Source organism: Coregonus clupeaformis, chromosome 40 (assembly GCF_020615455.1).
Source record: "Coregonus clupeaformis isolate EN_2021a chromosome 40, ASM2061545v1, whole genome shotgun sequence".
NCBI classification, from domain to species: domain Eukaryota; kingdom Metazoa; phylum Chordata; class Actinopteri; order Salmoniformes; family Salmonidae; genus Coregonus; species Coregonus clupeaformis.
In genome coordinates this window covers 19192052-19212423 of record NC_059231.1, presented here as the reverse complement: position 1 = coordinate 19212423, position 20372 = coordinate 19192052, and the positions used below count along the sequence as shown (strand labels likewise).

The 20372-nt window shown below is 41.6% G+C and overlaps 1 protein-coding gene across 1 annotated transcript; it reads right to left on the bottom strand.

Moving 5' to 3' along the window:
• Positions 1 to 18972: 18972 nt before the first annotated feature.
• LOC121555102 (gamma-crystallin M3-like) lies at positions 18973 to 20019 on the bottom strand. The gene is made up of 3 exons (XM_041868906.1): positions 19948 to 20019; positions 19510 to 19752; positions 18973 to 19371 (listed from the first exon to the last, which is right to left on the bottom strand). Exons 1-3 carry the CDS (start codon positions 19957 to 19959, stop codon positions 19066 to 19068), a joined length of 561 nt encoding a protein of 186 aa, XP_041724840.1. The 5' UTR covers positions 19960 to 20019; the 3' UTR covers positions 18973 to 19065.
• Positions 20020 to 20372: the final 353 nt, after the last annotated feature.

The following is a 20372-nucleotide window of genomic DNA, read 5'->3' as shown; positions in this document are numbered from 1 at the left end:
TAATATTAATCAAAAAATTAATATTGACCATGCCAAAAGAGTTGAAAAGCAAAGTTGTGAGTGAGGGATACAGTGAGCGTCAGGTTGCTTCCATCCTTAAAATGTCAAAGACGGCGGTTCATAAGAACAAGGTTAATCAGCAGACATTGGGGACAGCAAAGTTACAGACCGGCAGAGGGTGAAAACGACCGCCAACTCATTCAAATGTCACTCAACAACCGTAGGATGACATCAAGTGACCTACAAAAAGAATGGCAAACGGCAGCTGTGGTGAAGTGCATGACGAGGACGGTTCGAAACAGGCTCCTAGGGGCAGGGCTGAAGTCGTGCAAAGCTAGAAAAAAGCCCTTCATCAATGAGAAGCAAAGAAGAGCCAGGCTGAGGTTTGCAAAAGACCATAAGGATTGGACCGTAGAGGACTGGAGTAAGGTCATCTTCTCTGATGAGTCCAATTTTCAGCTTTGCCCAACACCTGGTCGTCTAATGGTTAGACGGAGACCTGGAGAGGCATACAAGCCACAGTGTCTCGCACTGATGATCTGGGGGTGCTTCAGCAAGGCTGGAATCGGGCAGATTTGTCTTTGTGAAGGACGCATGAATCAAGCCACGTACAAGGTTGTCCTGGAAGAAAACTTGCTTCCTTTTGCTCTGACATTGTTCCCCAACTCTGAGGATTGATTTTTCCAGCAGGACAATGCGCCATGCCACACAGCCAGGTCAATCAAGGTGTGGATGGAGGACCACCAGATCAAGACCATGTTATGGCCAGCACAATCTCCAAACCTGAACCCCATTGAAACTTCTGGAATGTGATCAAGAGGAAGATGGATGGTCACAAGCCATCAAACAAGGCCGAGCTGCTTGAATTTTTGCGCCAGGAGTGGCATAAATCACCCAACATCAATGTGAAAGAGTGGTGGAGAGCATGTTGAAATGTTGTCAGTGGTTTATAGCATAAAACAAAAATGTTATTTTTACCCAAACAAATACCTATAAATAGTAAAACCAGAGAAACTGATAATTTTGCAGTGGTCTCTTAATTTTTTCCACAGCTGTATATACAGCTGAAGTCGGAAGTTTACATACACCTTAGCCAAATATATTTAAACTCAGTTTATCACAATTCCTGACATTTAATCCTAGTAAAAATTCCCTGTGTTAGGGCAGTTAGGATTACCACTTTATTTTAAGAATGTGAAATGTCAGAATAATAATAGAGAGTGATTTATTATTTCATCACATTCCCAGTGTGTCAGAAGTTTACATACACTCAATTAGTATTTGGTAGCATGGACTTTAAATTGTTTAACTTGGGTCAAACTAGTGTAGCTGCAACTGAATGGCTACTTGCTATTAGTCACCGTTAGCGTCTTCACCATTGTCCGTGGCCTACACTATCCACCAGCCAGCTCTAGCTCTAGCCTGGACAATTCGTCGGCCAGTCTGCACAGCGTGCTATCGACCCAGAGCTTATCGGACTTTCTGCCGGAATCACTGGACCCTAGCGCCGGATCATCGCAACCAGCTAGCTAGCTGCAACCTGTTGTTGGCTAATTACCATTGCCCCATAGCAAGCACCAGTTAGCCTTGAGCTAGCCTCAGGCCCATCTCCCGGCCATCTACCTCTCTGTCAACCGGACGGGACCTCCTAGTGTTGACACTGAGCCCCGCCGATCCAACACGACTGGTTTGCCGACGAAATCGTCTGATGTGGTTTCAACAGGCTTCCCGTTGCGACGACCACGAAGATCCATCTGCTAGCCCCGGCCCGCTAGCACATGCAAACTACAACTGTGCTCCCTGCTAGCTGTGCTGAAGCACCAATTTGAACTGCTCTCGGACTCACATATTGCTGTTCACTGGACCTTATGATCACTCAGCTGCACAGCTGATGCCTGCTGGACTGTTCCTTTACACGGTACCCTGTCCTGTTTAATCTGTTTAGCCTCAGCCCAAACTTTATCGCTATTACCAGTTGTTGTCTTAGCTCTCTCTAATAACACCTGTGATTGCTTTATGCCTCTCTCCCTTGTCAATATGCCTTGCCTATTGCTGTTTGGGTTAGTTCGTATTATACAATTTCACTGTAGAACCCCTAGTCCCTCTCAAACTGCCTCAAATAGTTCCTTTGTTCCACCCCCCATACACGCCGAGACCGGCTCAATCGGTGCCTCCAGTGATGCTATCTCTTTCATTGTTACCCAACGCTTAGGTTTACCTCAACTGTACTCATATCCTTCCATATCCTTTTATGTACATAATGCCCTGAATCTTTTCTACAACGCCCGGAGAACTGCCCCCTTTATTCTATGTACCCAATGCACTAGAAGACCAGTTTTTAAAGCCTTTAGTCGTATCCTTATTCTAGTCCTCCTCTGTTCCTCTGGTGATGTAGAGGCTAACCCAGGCCCTGCAGCCCCCAGTATCACTCCTACTCCCCAGGAGCTATCATTTGTTGACTTCTGTAACCGTAAAAGCCTTGGTTTTCTGCACGTAAATATCAGAAGCCTCCTTCCTAAGTTTGAGTTATTCACTGCGTTAGCACACTCCGCCAACCCTGATGTTCTAGCAGTGTCTGAATCCTGGCTTAGGAAGGCCACCAAAAATTCTGAAATGTCCATCCCCAACTATAACATTTTCCGTCTAGATAGAACTGCCAAAGGGGGTGGAGTTGCAATCTACTGTAGAGATAGCCTGCAGAGCTCTATCATACTATCCAGGTCTGTGCCCAAACAGTTTGAGCTTCTACTTCTAAAAATCCACCTTTCCAGAAATAAATCTCTCACTGTTGCCGCTTGCTACAGACCCCCCTCAGCCCCCAGCTGTGCCCTGGACACCATATGTGAATTGATTGCCTTCCATCTATCCTCAGAGTTCGTACTGCTTGGTGACCTAAATTGGGATATGCTTAACACCCCGGCCATCCTACAATCTAAACTAGATGCCCTCAATCTCACACAAATTATCAACGAACCTACCAGGTACAACCCTAAATCCGTAAACATGGGTACCTTCATAGATATCATCCTGACTAACTTACCCTCTAAATACACCTCCGCTGTCTTCAACCAGGATCTCAGCGATCACTGCCTTATTGCCTGCGTCCGTAACGGGTCCGCGGTCAAACGACCACCCCTCATCACTGTCAAACGCTCCCAAAAACATTTCAGCGAGCAGGCCTTCCTAATTGACCTGGCCCAGGGATCCTGGATGGATATAGATCTCATTCCGTCAGTAGAGGATGCCTGGTTGTTCTTTAAAAGTAATTTCCTCTCAATCTTAAATAAACATGCCCCATTCAAAAAATACAGAAATAAGAACAGATATAGCCCCTGGTTCTCCTCAGACTTGACTGCCCTTGACCAGCACAAAAACATCCTGTGGCGTACTGCATTAGCATCAAATAGCCCCCGCGATATGCAACTTTTCAGGGAAGTTAGGAACCAATATACACAAGCAGTTAGGAAAGTAAAGGCTAACTTTTTCAAACAGAAATTTGCATCCTGTAGCACTAACTCCAAAAAGTTTTGGGACACTGTAAAGTCCATGGAGAATAAGAGCACTTCCTCCCAGCTGCCCACTGCACTGAGGCTAGGAAACACTATCACCACCGATAAATCTACAATAATCGAGAATTTCAACAAGCATTTTGCTACGGCTGGCCATGCTTTCCACCTGGCTACCACTACCCGGCCACCAGCTCTGCACCCTCCGCTGCAACTTGCCCATGCCCCCCCCGCTTCTCCTTCACACAAATCCAGACAGCTGTTCTGAAAGAGCTGCAAAATCTGGACCCCTACAAATCATCTGGGCTAGACAATCTGGACCCTTTCTTTCTAAAACTAGCCGCCAAATTGTCGCAACCCCTATTACTAGCCTGTTCAACCTCTCTTCGTAACGTCTGAGATCCCCAGAGATTGAAAGCTGCCGCGGTCATCCCCCTCTTCAAAGGGGGGTGACACTCTAGATCCAAACTGTTACAGACCCATATCCATCCTGCCCTGCTTTTCAAAAGTTTTTGAAAGCCAAGTTAACAAACAGATCACCGACCATTTCGAATCCCACCGTACCTTCTCCGCTATGCAATCCGGTTTCCGAGCTGGTCATGGGTGCACTTCAGCTACGCTCAAGGTCCTAAACGATATTATAACCACGATCGATAATAGACAGTACTGTGCAGCCGTTTTCATTGACCTGGCCAAGGCTTTCGACTCTGTCAACCACCGCATTCTTATTGGCAGACTAAATAGCCTTGGTTTCTCAAATGACTGCCTCGCCTGGTTCACCAACTACTTCTCAGATAGAGTTAAATGTGTCAAATCGGAGGGCCTGTTGTCTGGACCTATGGCAGTCTCTATGGGGGTGCCACAGGGTTCAATTCTTGGGCCGACTCTTTTCTCTGTGTATATCAATGATGTCACTCTTGCTGCTGGTGACTCTCAGATCCACCTCTACGCAGACGACACCATTTTGTATACATCTGGCCCTTCATTGGACACTGTGTTAACAAACCTCCAAACGAGCTTCAATGCCATACAACACTCCTTCAGTAGCCTCCAACTGCTCTTAAACACTAGTAAAACTAAATGCATGCTCTTCAACCGAACGCTGCTTGCACCCGCCCACCCGACTAGAATCACTACTCTCGACGGGTCTGACCTAGAGTATGTGGACAACTACAAATACCTAGGTGTCTGGTTAGACTGTAAACTCTCCTTCCAGACTCACATTAAGAATCTCCAATCCAAAGTTAAATCTAGAATCGGTTTCCTATTTCGCAACAAAGCCTCCTTCACTCATGCTGCCAAACATGCCCTCGTAAAACTGACTATCCTACCGATCCTTGACTTCGGCGATGTCATTTACAAAATAGCCTCCAACACTCTACTCAGCAAATTGGATGTAGTCTATCACAGTGCCATCCGTTTTGTCTCCAAAGCCCCATATACTACCCACCACTGTGACCTGTACGCTCTTGTTGGCTGGTCCTCACTACATATTCGTCACCAAACCCACTGGCTCCAGGCCATCTATAAATCACTGCTAGGCAAATCCCCGCCTTATCTTAGCTCATTGGTCACCATAGCAACACCCACCCGTAGTATGCGCTCCAGCAGGTATATCTCACTGGTCATCCCCAAAGCCAACACCTCCTTTGGCCGCCATTCCTTCCAGTTCTCTGCTGCCAATGACTGGAACAAATTGCAAAAATCTCTGAACCTGGAGACACTTATCTCCCTCACTAACTTTAAGCATCAGTTGTCAGAGCACCTTACCGATCACTGCACCTGTACACAGCCCATCTGAAATTAGCACGCCCAACTACCTCATCCCTATATTGTTATTTATTTTGCTCGTTTGTACCCCAGTATCTCTATTTGCACATCATCTCTTGCACATCTATCATTCCAGTGTTAATACTAATTGTAATTATTTTGCACTATAGCCTATTTATTGCCTTATCTCCATAACTTGCTACATTTGCACACACTGTATATATATATTTTTTTTCTGTTGTATTTTTTACTTTGTTTTGTTTTACCCCATATGTAACTCTGTGTTGTTGTTTTTATCGCACTGCTTTGCTTTATCTTGGCCAGGTCGCAGTTGTAAATGAGAACTTGTTCTCAACTGGCTTACCTGGTTAAATAAAGGTGAAATAAAAAAATTATTAAATTTTTTTTAAAGAAACATTTCGGGTAGCATTCCACAAGCTTCCCACAATAGGTTGGGTGAATTTTGGCCCATTCCTCTTGAAAGAGCTGGTGTAACTGAGTCAGGTTTGTAGGCCTCCTTGCTCGCACATGCTTTTTCAGTTCTGCCTCATATTTTCTATAGGATTGAGGTCAGGGCTTTGTGATGGCCACTCCAATACCTTGACTTTGTTGTCCTTAAGCCATTTTGCCACAACTTTGGAAATATGCTTGGGGTCATTGTCCATTTGGAAGACCCATTTGCGACCAAGCTTTAACTTCCTGACTGATGTCTTGAGATGTTGCTTCAATATATCCACATAATTTTCCTTCCTCATGATGCCATCTATTTTGTGAAGTGCACCAGTCCCTCCTGCAGCAAAGCACCCCCACAGCATGATGCTGCCACCCCCATGCTTCACGGTTGGGATGGTGTTCTTCTGCTTTAAAGGGACCCCCTTTTTCCTCCAAACATAACGATGGTCATTATGGCCAAACAGTTCTATTTTTGTTTCATCAGACCAGATGAACGTGGTACCTTCAGGCATTTGGAAATTGCTCCCAAGTATGAACCAGACTTGTGGAGGTCTACAATTTATTTTCAGAGGTCTTAGCTGATTTTTTTTATTATTTTTTTAATACTTTGTTTATTGAATTTTCAGTACCAGCATTTAGTAAATAATTGCACTTGAAAGTTATTTGGTATGAATATGGAACAACAATTTGAAGACAACGATACAGCAAAACATAGAGAGACAGACATGAAAGAAAAAATAGACATTAAATACATAAATAAGATAAAACACAAAACAAAAAAAACAAAAAAAAGGGAAAAATATCTGTTTTGATCCAGTTGTTATAGGTCAGCTAGCACAGTTATTACCGTCCTTAACATCCGAGATGTCGTATATGCACATACCAGGCTTCTTACATCACCAATATATAAATATACATCACTCTGGAACTGCAGGGAAATGTATTCTTTTAACATAAGAAAAGAAGGGAGCCCACTTTGCATAGAATTTGTCTACAGACCCATTGAGTGTCTGTTTTATTTTCTCCAACTTTATGCAATTCAAAATAGATTTAATCCAAAGAGCATGAGAAGGGGCTGCAGAGGATTTCCATCTAAGTAAAATTAATCGTCTCGCTAACAACGTGACAAAGGCAATTACATCCTTATTCATTTTGGTCAATTGTATTGTGGGTAAGGAAACTCCAAATAATGCAATGAGAGGGTCTGGCTCGATCTGTGTGCCGCTTAATTCTGAGAGTGTGTTAAAGATGTCTTTCCAGAAACCAACAAGAGATGGGCAGCACCAAAACATGTGCACATGATTAGCAGGGGACTGGTTACATCGAACACAATTAGGGTTCACATCCTTGTAAATTTTTGATAGTCTTGCTTTGGTCCAGTGGGCCCTATGAATGAGTTTGCATTGGATGAGGCCGTGTCGAGCGCAAATAGAAGAGCTATGTACCCTTTTGAGTGCCCCTTCCCATAGTTCATCAGATATTTCCTCACCCAGTTCCTCCTCCCAAGAGGATTTGATATTGTTTAATGAGATGGCTTGTAGTGAGCAAATTTGACTATAGATTATTGACAATGTGCCTTTCTGATTAGGAAGTGGGGTGAGAAATGTGTCGAACTGTGTTCCACCAGAAAGGTTGGGGAATCCTGGATCTATGCTGCGGACATAACTTCGGACTTGTAGGAACCTAAAAAAATGATGTCTGGGGAGACCAAATTTAGCTGATAATTGTTGAAACGTACTAAATGTATTGTTAGTATACAGATCTCTGAATCTTTTAATACCGAGATTAGACCATGTTGAGAAAGCACCATCAATCATAGATGGGGGAAAAGCTGGGTTTGAGGCTACCGGAGCCAAGGAAGAGGTTGTTTGAAACCCAAAGTGGCGTCTAAATTGATTCCAGATCTTCAATGTTGTTTTGACACATATATTATTGGTGAAGGAGGAGTAAGGGCCTGTAATAGAGGAGTGAGCGAGGGAAGACAATGATGCCGGTGTAGACGAGGCAGCCTCCATCTCCAGCCAAGTTGGGGGTGGGAATATCACTCTGCTCTGCAACCAGTACTGAATGATCCTAAGGTTAGCGGCCCAATAATAGAATCTGAAATCTGGTAGAGCTAGACCGCCGTCTGGTTTGGGCCTCTGCAAGAGCTGTTTTCGCATCCTAGGAGGCTTTTTGTCCCATATAAAGGGTAGAATTAGGCCGTCGATCTTTTTTGAAAAAATGTATTGGGTAGAAATATTGGAAGGCACTGATAGAGGTATAAGAATTTAGGGAGAGTATTCATTTTAATAGAGTTAATTCTAGCAACTAAGGAGAGGTGTAGCAAAGACCACCGTTCCAAATCGTCCTTAGTACGGGTTAAGAGAGGAGCAAAGTTGGCTTGAAAAAGGTTTTCAAACCTAATTGTGACATGTACCCCGAGATAAATAAAACTACTGTGAGCTATTTTAAATGGCAAGTTATGTAAAGGGGATTTTTTTGCAGCCATGTTAAGTGGCATCAATTCACTTTTACTGAGATTTAGTTTATACCCTGATAAGTGACCGAAGGATGCGAAAGTGGCAAGGGCAGCAGGGACAGAGACAGAAAGATTGGATGTGTATATTAATAAATCATCTGCATATAAAGACAGTTTGTGTTCGTGCCCGTATCTGACTATGCCTTTGATGAGGGGGTTGGAGCGAAGTGCTATTGCAAGTGGCTCTATGGCGAGGGCAAACAGTAAGGGACTTAAAGGGCAACCCTGACGTGTCGACCTTTGCAAAGGGAAGCGATCTGATTGAGTGTTATTAGTCCTGACAGAGGCTTGGGGGGATGAGTACAGAAGTTTTATCCAGGTCATGAATTTGGAGCCAAAGCCAAATTTATTTAGAGTGTAAAAAGGTATTTCCATTCCACCCGATCAAACGCTTTCTCCGCGTCCAGGGATATAATGGCTTCAGAGGTATTGTCGATAGAAGGATTGTATATAATATTAAATAATCTTCGGAGATTGAAGAATGAGTGTCTATTTTTTATAAATCCTGTTTGATCCGGAGAGATAATTGATGGGAGGACTGTTTCTAGCCGCGTTGCCAGAATTTTGGCTAGAATTTTATAGTCCACATTTAGCAAGCTAATTGGACGGTATGATGCACAGTCAAGAGGGTCTTTGTTTTTTTTAAGAATAACACAAATGGTTGCTTGAGTGAGAGTATGTGGGAGAGCACCATTTACAAATGCATCATTGTACATTTCAATTAGAATAGGGGCTATTTTGGTGATAAACTTTTTATAAAACTCTGTCGGGTAGCCATCAGGCCCTGGGCTTCTCCCAGATTGAAGGGATTTGACAGCGTTAGACAGTTCTTCAACAGTGATCGGCTGCTCTAATTTTTTAACCAAATCCCGGCCGACCGAAGGCACAGAAAGTGAGTGGAAGAAATCATCCAATTCCAGTGTATCCGCTTTACTTTCAGAGGTATATAGAGACTGGTAAAATCTCTTGAACTCCTCATTGATCCCCCAGGATCTAATGATATCCCAGATGATGTACGAATTTTTGTAATCTGAGATGATGATGATAGTTGACGTAACTTGTGAGCTAATAATTTACTGGCTTTATCTCCTTGTTCATAGTAAGTGCTCCTAGACTTGACAAGCATTTCAGTAACCTGGTCTGTTAATAGTGTGTCAAATTCTGCTTGCAGAGTTAAACGTTCCTTATAAATATCCGGGGGATGGTGAAACGGCATAAATGTCATCTAATTGGGCAATACAGCGTGTTAACATAGATAACCTATTCCTTTTCAATTTGTTCTCATGTGCGGTGTAGGAGATAATTTCACCTCTGATATAAGCTTTCAAAGTTTCCCAGAGAGTAGACGCAGAGATGTTTGGGGTTCTATTTGTAATCATGAAAAAGTCGATTTGACTCAAAACAAAATTGACAAAGTGTTCATTACTGAGCAGTTGAGTTTTTAGTCGCCAAGGCGGTCGCTGATTGTCAACATTTTGAAAAGCTACTTCCATAGTAACAGGGGCGTGGTCAGATACAACAATTGGGTTATATGAACATGAAGATATGGAGTGGAGGAGCCGGTCATCAACAAGGAAGTAGTCTATGCGCGTAAAAGTGTGGTGAACCGATGAGAAAAAAAGAGTATGCTTTCCCAGCTGGATTAACCATTCTCCAAGGATCTGAGATTGCGAATTCAGACATAAAGGTTCGAACAACTCTAGCTGAGGTTGATAAGGTGGTAGGTTTAGTGGAGGATCGATCCAATTGTGGGTCTAACCAACAGTTAAAGTCACCTCCTAAAATCAACATATGGGTGGACATATCTGGGAGTGTAGAGAAAACCGATTTGAAAAAATCACCATTGTCCCAATTAGGAGCATAGATATTAACAAGAAGAACCTTTGTATTGAGCAGCCTACCACTGACAATTATATATCTACCATGGGGATCTGCGATCACCTTAGAACATGTAAAAGGTACCGATCTGTGAAGTAAAATAGCCACCCCTCTCGCCTTACTCTGAAATGAGGAATGGAACACCTGACCCACCCATCTGCACCTAAGACTTGAGTGTTGTGATACCTTCAGATGAGTTTCTTGGAGAAAGATGATGTGAGCTTTCAAATGATGAAGATGGTGTAGCACCTTACTACGTTTAACTGGGTTATTTATGCCCCTGCAGTTCCAAGTAAGAAAATTAAAGCCATTCCCTCCAGCAGTATGGGCTACACTAGGCTGAGTCATATCTTAAGAGAGAGAGGATGTGTAAAGGACAAGGTACAATGTAAACTGAAGATCTTAGTTGAACCTAAAAGCGCAAATGTAAAAAACAAAAACAAGCGAAGAGGCACAAAAAACATATACAAACTATATACAAATAGAGAGTGAACAAACCCTTCCCTCACACCCGCCCTTGCCGAAGCATCTCCCCAAATGAGATGCAAGCAAAACCCTAAATACAAAGAAAGTTTAGAGCTAAGCATGATAACTCTTACTCTGTGCTACCTAAGATTAGTGACCATTTAACTAGAGTAAGCCAAACATGGATAGAATGGTCCCCAACAGAGTCTAAGGAAAACTATCCTCGATTAAGAGAGGTTTAACCTCGACGCAGATGGTAAATGATCAAACTGAAACAGCCATGCAGACCCCCAGATATTGGCATTAGAGGCGGCAAACCTGGGCTGGAAATAAAGAGATAAAAAAGAGAATGACATTCATATGTCGATGAACCCAGCAAAGATGGCTTCGTTAGTCACCCATTCGGCCTGCTAACTAGCCTGCTAGGAAGACCAGCCAGCCAACCATTTGTTACAAACCATGCGGTACAACAGCCGCTTTCACGTTCTTGTTGATGAAATCTGCCGCTATAGCCGGGTCCTCGAATCTGTGCATGGAGCCGTCCGGTAAAGTCAGTCTCAAAACCGCAGGGTAGATGAGGCCGAACTTCACGCCCGGGCAGGCGTGTAGTTGGCGTTTCACAGCTCCAAAGCTAGCCCGCCTCTTAGCCACAGCTGTTGTGTAGTCCGCAAATATCGAGACTCTTTTACCCTTATGTAGAAGAGGGGATGCTTCTCCCGATCTTCTCAGTATGTCGTTGCGGACGTGAAAGAAATGCACCCTGATGACAAATGGTCGTGGGGGTTCTCTATCCCTGGGTCGGCTACGCAGAGTGCGGTGAGCCCGGTCTAGCAATGGCTTCTCCTCTAGCCCGAGCAGCTCCTGAAGTAGCTGGGCCATGTACTCCGTGGGCCTTGGGCCCTCCACTCCCTCCGGTATTCCCAGTAGACGAATGTTGTTCCTCCGCATTCTACTTTCCATATCTTCGCATCTATTATCGAGGAATGCCACCCTAGTTGTCAATGAGCCGACGTTAGCCTCTAGCTCGCTAATGCGAGTGCTGTGGTCTGTAGCACCTCGCTCCAAATCCGATAAAGTCACCCCCATGTGCGTCGAGCTTATTCTGTATACTCTCGATAGATTTTTTAAGCTCGTCTTTGATCGTTGATATCTCTGACCTGAGATTGGTAGAGAGACAGTCAATTTTTCCGAAAATGTCGGTTTTGAGGGTGCCTATCACGGATTGCAGCATCTCCACAGTCAGTGTTTCCGTGGGGCCGGCATTGGCAGCGTTCGGTGGCGGGGGTGAGTCGGGAGAAGTTGCAGGCTTGTTGCGGCCTGCTCTTGCAGACTCAACTTTTGGCCGGGTTGATGTCATTACGAATTTAAATTTATTAAACTTGAACTGAGTTGTTTATGGGTCTCTTCAGACGCCTGGGCAAACAGAAATGTATGCAATTTTGCAAAGTTAAATATATAAATTTGGTCACTAACTCAGGAGCGATAGGGAGACGCGTGCTACATCCTTGGCTTCCAACAGCGCCCCCGTCTTAGCTGATTTATTTGATTTTCCCATGATGTCAAGCAAAGAGGCACTGAGTTTGAAGGTAGGCCTTCAAATACATCCACAGGTACACATCCAATTGACTCAAATTATGTCAATTAGCCTATCAGAAGCTTCTAAAGCCAAAACATTATTTTCTGGAATTTTCCAAGCTGTTTAAAGGCACAGTCAACTTAGTGTATGTAAACATCTGACCCACTGAAATTGTGATACAGTGAATTATAAGTGAAATAATCTGTCTGTAAACAATTGATGGAAAAATGACTTTTGTCATGCACAAACTAAATGTCCTAACCGACTTGCCAAAACTATAGTTTGTTAACAAGAAATTTGTAGAGTGGTTGAAAAACGAGTTTTAATGACTCCAACCTAATGTATGTAAACTTCTGACTTCAACTCTACATATATATACAGTACCAGTCAAAAGTTTGGACACACCTACTCATTCCAGGTTTTTCTTTATTTTTTTTACTTTTATCTACATTGTAGAATAACAGTGAAGACATCAAAACTATGAAATAACACATATGGAGTAACCAAAAAAGTGTTAAACAAATCAAAATATATTTTATATTTGAGATTCTTCAAATAGCCACCCTTTGCCTTGAAGACAGCTTTGCACACTCTTTGCATTCTCTCAACCAGCTTAATGAGGTAGTCACCTGGAATGCATTTCAATTAACAGGTGTGCCTTCTTAAAAGTTAATTTGTGGAATTTCTTTCCTTCTTACAGTGTTTCTCAATTGTTTACACACAAATACTGGTACTTGAGACACAATGACCACAACATGTAACTCATGCACCAACCCCCTGAACCAATTCTGCTAAACTACAAGCACAATTCCTGCTTTACACTCAAATTGCAGTTCTACAACACACTTTTTTCAAAACACTACACACAAATCTTTGCATTTGGCACAATTTTCATGCAGAAAATCTCTTGTTTTCACAATGAACACACTGCCATTCAAATATGCACACTGACACATCACATGGGCAAACACCCGTCACACAGTTTTACAATGAGCAATCAGAGCTTTATCATAAAAGGGCAACAGGTGAGCTCTTCTGTTTTGGAGCAATGGATGCCAACATTGGAAACAGAGGCAGAGCCAGAGGAGTGAGAGTAAGAGGAGGAGGACGGGGAGGACAAGGACGAGGACGAGGACGAGGAAGGCCAAGGACCGTAATCTCTGTTGAGATCCGAGCCACTTTGGTTGATCATGTGGTCAACCATGGTCTAACAATGAGGGAGGCTGGGCAAAGAGTACAGCCAAATTTGAGCAGGTACACTGTAGCATCCATCATCCGGACATTCCGAAATGAGAATAGGTAAGAAATCTACTTTCACTAGAAAATTGCAGTACTGCATATCAATACAGTACTCAATGAGTACAGTAGTACAGTATTGCCTGTGGACTGTTCTGTAGGACTGTAAAAATAAAGTATGTTTCAAGTATTTGGGAAATGTATTTCTACTTTGTATTTACAGCATTTTACTATTTGTTTGGCAGAACTGAAAGATTACCAACACAAGGTGGTCGGGAACGTGTTCTGTCTCCTGAACAGGAAACTGAAATCATGAACATGGTCCTAGAAAATTACGCCATAACATTACGGCAAATAGAAAGAAAAATAATAGAAAACAATGAGATATTTCAAAATATTGATAGGGTAAGCTTATCAACACTGGACAGTGTCTTGCGTAGAAATAATCTCAGGATGAAGCAGGTCTACATGGTGCCATTTGAACGCAATTCAGAAAGAGTCAAAGAATTGCGATATAACTATATGCAAGTGAGTCCTATACAATCCCACAATTGAAGCATACTCTCAACACTGTATAAATTATACATATTTCAGTATTGTAATCATAATGATTGTGCTTCACAATAGTGACCACTCCATGTCTATTTCTGATATTGTCATGTGTGTTTCAGAGAGTCCTTGAGCTAAAGGTGGCTGCAGTGGAGCACCAGTTCATCTTCATTGATGAGGTTGGATTCAACCTCACAAAAAGACGAAAGAGGGGAAGGAATATCATCGGCCAGCGTGCCATTGTTCAAGTCCCTGGCCAGGGCGGAGGGAACATCACAATGTGTGCAGCGATTACCCACCACGGCGTCATCCATCACCATGCTACCCTTGGCCCCTACAACACCGCCCATCTGATCACATTCTTGGACACCCTACACAACACACTCATTCCACCAGATCAGGTAGATGGCCCAGAGCAGCTCAGGTACGTTGTCATTTGGGACAACGTAAGTTTCCACAGGGCTGCTCTGGTTCGTAACTGGTTCACTGCCCACCCTCGCTTTTTAGTTGTTTATCTCCCTCCATATTCTCCATTCCTCAATCCTATTGAGGAATTTTCTCTGCCTGGAGATGGAAAGTGTATGACCGAAATCCACAAACGCGTATACCTCTTCTCCAAGCTATGGAAGACGCATGTGGAGATATAGCAGCTGATGCTTTTCATGGCTGGAATCGCCATGCTAGGCGATATTTCCCCGCTGCTTGGCCAGGGAAAACATTGCTTGTGATGTGGATGAGGTGCAGTGGCCAGACCGCAACAGAAGAGAGGATGCAGCATTTTTTTTATTTTTATTTTTTTCATTTTTTTTTTACTGTAACTGTATACATTAAATTATTCTGTTTTGTATGTAGACCACTGTATGTGCAACTTTGTGTTGGTTGGGAATGGGATGTACACTGTGTACATTGTTTTTGTGGGAAAAATGAAATATATTTGTTACCGTGTATTTGTGTGTTCTGAGTATAAAAACAATATTCTCAAATATTTTACAACACACTTATGTATGTACTGTCTGTAGTAATGGCAACACTGAACCAAAAAAAGGCCTAAGTCATTATGATGAATGGAAAAGAAGTGTTTCCATTCATCATAGTGTTTTACATTGAGCACATCAGTGTTCAACTGGTTCTTATAAATGTCTATTCATATGATGGTTTGTGTGTGTCATTTGAAAACAAAATTCCATTTTGATAAGATGGGTTTTGCCCATTGTGTGTGTGTTTTTTGATTTGTGTGTGGAGTTCTGAGAATATGAGGCATGCTTTCAGAAAATGTGTGTAAACAATCGAGAAAAACTGTAATGTGTTTGAGCCAATCACTTGTGTTGTGACAAGGTAGGGGGGGTGTACAGAAGATAGCCTATTTGTTAAAATACAAAGTCCATATTATGGCAAGAACAGCTCAAATAAGCAAAGAGAAATGACAATCCATCATTACTTTAAGACATGAAGGTCAGTCAATACGGAACATTTCAAGAACTTTCAAAGTTTCTTCAAGTTCAGTCGCAAAAACCATCAAGCGCTATGATGAAACTGGCTCTCATGAGGACCGCGACAGGAATGGAAGAACCAGAGTTAACTCTGCTGCAGAGGATAAGTTTGTTAGAGTTACCAGCCTCAGAAATTGCAGCCCAAATAAATGCTTCACAGAGTTCAAGTAACAGACACATCTCAACATCAACTGTTCAGAGGGGACTGTGTGAATCAGGCCTTCATGGTGGAATTGCTGCAAAGGAACCGCTGCTAAAGGACACCAATAATAAGAAGAGACCTGCTTGAGCCAAGAAACACGAGCTGGTGGTGGAAATGTGTCCTTTGGTCTGGAGTCCAAATTGGAGATTTTGGGTTCCAACCGCCGTGTCTTTGTGAGACGCGGTGTGGGTGAATGGATGATCTCTGCGTGTGTATTTCCCACCGTAAAGCATGGAGGAGGTGGTGTTATTGTGTGGGGGTGCTTTGCTGGTGACACTGTCTGTGATTTATTTAGAATTCACACTTAACCAGCATGTCTACCACAGCATTCTACAGCGATACGCCATCTCATCTGGTTTGGGCTTAATGGGACTATCCTTTGTTTTTCAACAGGACAATGACCCAACAAACCTCCAGGCTGTGTAAGGGCTATTTTACCAAGAAGGAGAGTAATGGAGTGCTGCCTCAGATGACCTGGCCTCCACAATCCCCGACCTCAACCCAATTGAGATGGTTTGGGATGAGTCGGACCACAGAGTGATGGAAAAGCAGCCAACAAGTGCTCAGCATATGTCGGAACTCCTTCAAGACTGTTGGAAAAGAATTCCAGGTGAAGCTGGTTGAGAGAATGCCAAGAGTGTGCAAAGCTGTCATCAAGACAAAGGGTGGCTATTTTGAAGATTCTCAAATATAAAATATATTTTGATTTGTTTAACACTTTTTTGCGGGTATTAGGTAATAAGATATTTATATAGAGGGGTTATTTTGAGATATTTTTTAAATTCAGCTCAACTTCAGTCAAGCAAAATGCAGCAGAGGTGCTGCCTAAAGGTAGGTACTGAATGCGTACAAAAAGGCACAACACACAGGAAAAATGGCTAGATTAAAAAGAAAGACAATCATGAAAAAGTATTGGTAGTACTTTATTTTACAGACTTATTTCATCTGGTACTGTTACTGGTATTTGATAGCAAATTAAATTGTAAAATTGATACTTTCATTAATAATTCACATATTACTAACTACCTTTTAATAAGGTAGGCTAGGGGTGCTGGTTTCAACAAATATGTTATTGCCTGGTAGTTTTATTAACCAAACTTGATTTCCTGAATTAACATACGTTAAGATTTCAAGGCAGCAGGGTAACTAAAATATAAGTGCACCAAAGCCTTTGAATGTTAAGTTGTGTCAATTCAAGTCGAGTTAACAAAATTAGGCAATACAGTATTTGTTACTTTGTAATATACAAGTTCATACAACTTTACATTTTATGTCAGTGGGGTAAACCCATCTTTTTCAGTTGAAACACAACACTTTGTTATTTTTTTATTTCTTTACAGTGAATTTAATATATTTTTTTGTCTTCATTTAATATGACTTATGTTCTATGGGTTATTATAAACTGGGGGGTTCGAGCACTGAATGCTGATTGGCTGACAGCCGTGGTATATCAGACTGTATACCACGGGTATGACAAAACAATTATTTTTACTGCTCTAATTATGTTGGTCACCAGTTTATAATAGCAACAAGGCACCTTGGGGGTTTGAGGTATATGGCCGCATACCACACCCCCTCGTGCATTATTGCTTAAATATATCACACACCACTGGCTTGCAGCAATGCACATTTTCACCTACTTTTCAAGTTATTTTTGGTATTTCTGGAATTTTATTTGGGTCCCCATTAGCTGTTGCGAAAGCTACTCTTCCTGGGGTCCACACAAAACATAAAACATGACATAATACAGAACATTAATAAACAAGAACAGCTCAAGGACAGAACTACATAAATTCTTCCATCTGTACTGCATACAAAAACATCTCAGCTCATCTGCACCATTTCTTCAGGAGACCATACAACATTCAGGAACCTCAAAAATAAAGATGAGTACTAATGCACATACTTTCTGTTTTCCGATACTGATTCAGTCAGTTACATTTTCACATGCAAAGTCGTCTCTAGATAATTGATGTACTGTACATAAGTAATGAATATTTATACACTTGACGGTGTTGGAATATTGCATGTATTGTCTGAATTGAGGATTAATAATGGTATATTTTGGGAGGGGAGGCTTCAACCTGAAGCTACTGTACATAACTGCTCCGTTATTGGCAATTGTACTTTTTTTTTGCATCAGCTATTTGAACAACTTTTCTTAACATAACGGCAGCAGGGTAACTTGAGAATATAGATATGAAATACCCTGCTTTGTAAAAATTTTGTCAAAAGTTATGTCAAATCAGGAAATCAAGTTGAGATTGGGAAAAAAATGCAACTTAATATTTTATGTAAGTCTGGTAACTCATCTTTTAAAGTTAAAGTTGAAAAGGTTAATATTTTTATGGTGAGATTGTTTGACAGCATCTCATCAGCCAGTAACAACCAATAACATAGATTTTCACTTTGGGATCTCCCACTCCCACATGCCCCCTCCCAATTTCACCACTGCTGGTAAAACCACTGAGAGTTTAACACAGAACATGCAAATGGTTTTTGTGACTGATGTTCTGATCAAAATAAGGAAACTGTGTTAAACTCTTCAGGATTCATTAAATGTCTAATTATTTGCCTTCATTAAAGGTCCAATGCAGCCATTTTTATCTCAATATCAAATCATTTCTGGGTAACAATTAACTAACTTCATTTGATTGTTTTCAATTAAAATGGTCAAAAAGAAACAAAAATAGTTTCTTAGCAAAGAACAATTTCTGCAATATGTAACTTGTTAGGCCACCCGACCAATAAACATAGAAATGTGACTTATAGATCTTTAATTTTCATTGAAAGCAAGTCTAAGAAGTGGTAGATCTGTGTGTGCTTAAGGTTTGTTTTTGCGTCTTTTACTTTCGGTTTTGTACACCAGCTTCAAACAGCTGAAAATCAAATTATTTTGGTTATAAAAAATATGTAAGTAACTATTGTATGGTGATGAAACTAGCTAGCTTGTAATATTAATTTATGTTGAATTTATGTTAAAATCATACAACAATTGTTATAGATGTAATTCTGTCGAAGTGAATACAATTCAACTACATTTTTGCTGTAAATGTAGGTTAAGCAACCATATCTCAGATACTTAAATAAGTATTTTTTTAGAAAAATGTTGTTCCTTTTAAAAAGCACAAAAATGCTCCTTTTTAATTATTTATATTATTATCTTATAATTTGTATGTATTTTATTTATTTTATAGCTTTTTTGTATAACAATATATTTTGTATTAGTATGTAGTAGATGGCTGTGATTTTTAAAAACATTTTATGTGGTATTTAAATTAAAGTATATTTACTATGTCACTCATAACAAATCACTCAAACTCAGATTTTTGGGTTAAAAGGTTTTTATTTTTTAACCTTCCATGAATCGTCCCACAGAGACCAACCAGGAAGACATTTTTCATTTAACATTGGAGCATTTACATAGACATGTTGTCCATGATACGCCTCATGCTCATGCACCTCATGCCGCTCATGCTGCCCATGCCTCCCATTCCCATGCCCATCTCTCTGAAGTTCCTGTACTCTCCAGGCCTCATGTACATCTGCCTGCCTCTGAAGTGGGGCTGCTCGTACATCAGCCAGTGGCCGTCCATCACGTTGCAGGACTGGCAGTCGGACATACGGTAACGCTCCTGGATGGAGTCACAGTCGTCCATCATCTCGTGCATCTGACCTCCGAAGTTCTCCTTTTCGTAGATCCTCATCCTGAAGTTTCCACGGTGCTGTTAGGAGAAAATAACATTATAAGGTTACTTTATTGATCAGTGAAATTATAAACAAACTCATTTTGTATGAGAATACCACCATCAAAACATCAAAACTTTATTTGCAAAGAATAGATTTACCAACATTCAACCTACCATGGGGATCATGCGGCAGGACCTGATGCACTCCCTCATTCCCATCATACTCATGTAGTCAGAATAATCTCCCCTCCTCATGAAGTACTGGTTTCCCATGAAGTTGGGGCGATCGTACACCATGAAGTTGCCGCTCTCAACCCTGCAGGAGTGGCACCTGCTCAGGTAGGAGGTCAACTCAGGGCAGTCGGAGCTGGTCTCATAGGAGCGACCCTGGAAGTTCTTGTCCTCGTAGAAGATGATCTGAGGATGACATACGTTTTGTCAGTAATACTGTCATGAAGATAGAAGCTACAATAGATAATGAAGCAAATCGACATTGAACTTGAACTACATTTACCCCAAAACTATTTCTGACATTATGAAATGGTTGTCGATGTCAAATAGTCTATCACATATAGATAGAAGAAAGAGGGAAAACGATGCTCAGGTTCCTACCTTGCCCATCATGATGCCGTTTGTTCTTCAGGACTGCGCTGTGACTGCACTGAATTCCTGTCTGTGTTAACCCTAACTTTTATACCTGACCAAAACCCAAAGAATCTGTGGCCTCTCATTGTGTAAAGTCCTGACTCAGCAACACAGCATAGGGGCCTACTGCTCAGTGTGGACTTCAAAGGGTTATTATCTGTCTCTGTATGCTTTTCTGTTGCAGGTGCACGTGTGTCCATATTGTGTTCTACACATAGGGAGTAAAACAGAAGATTCTAAACATGCATGACAACGTATTATACATATAGTGTATATTATTGACTCTACGTATTCAAAAACATATGATCATTACATCAGGTATTATAACAATATGGCGATTGAACTTGACATTCGTGTCTGTCTTTATTCATTATTATAGGACAGCATTCTGA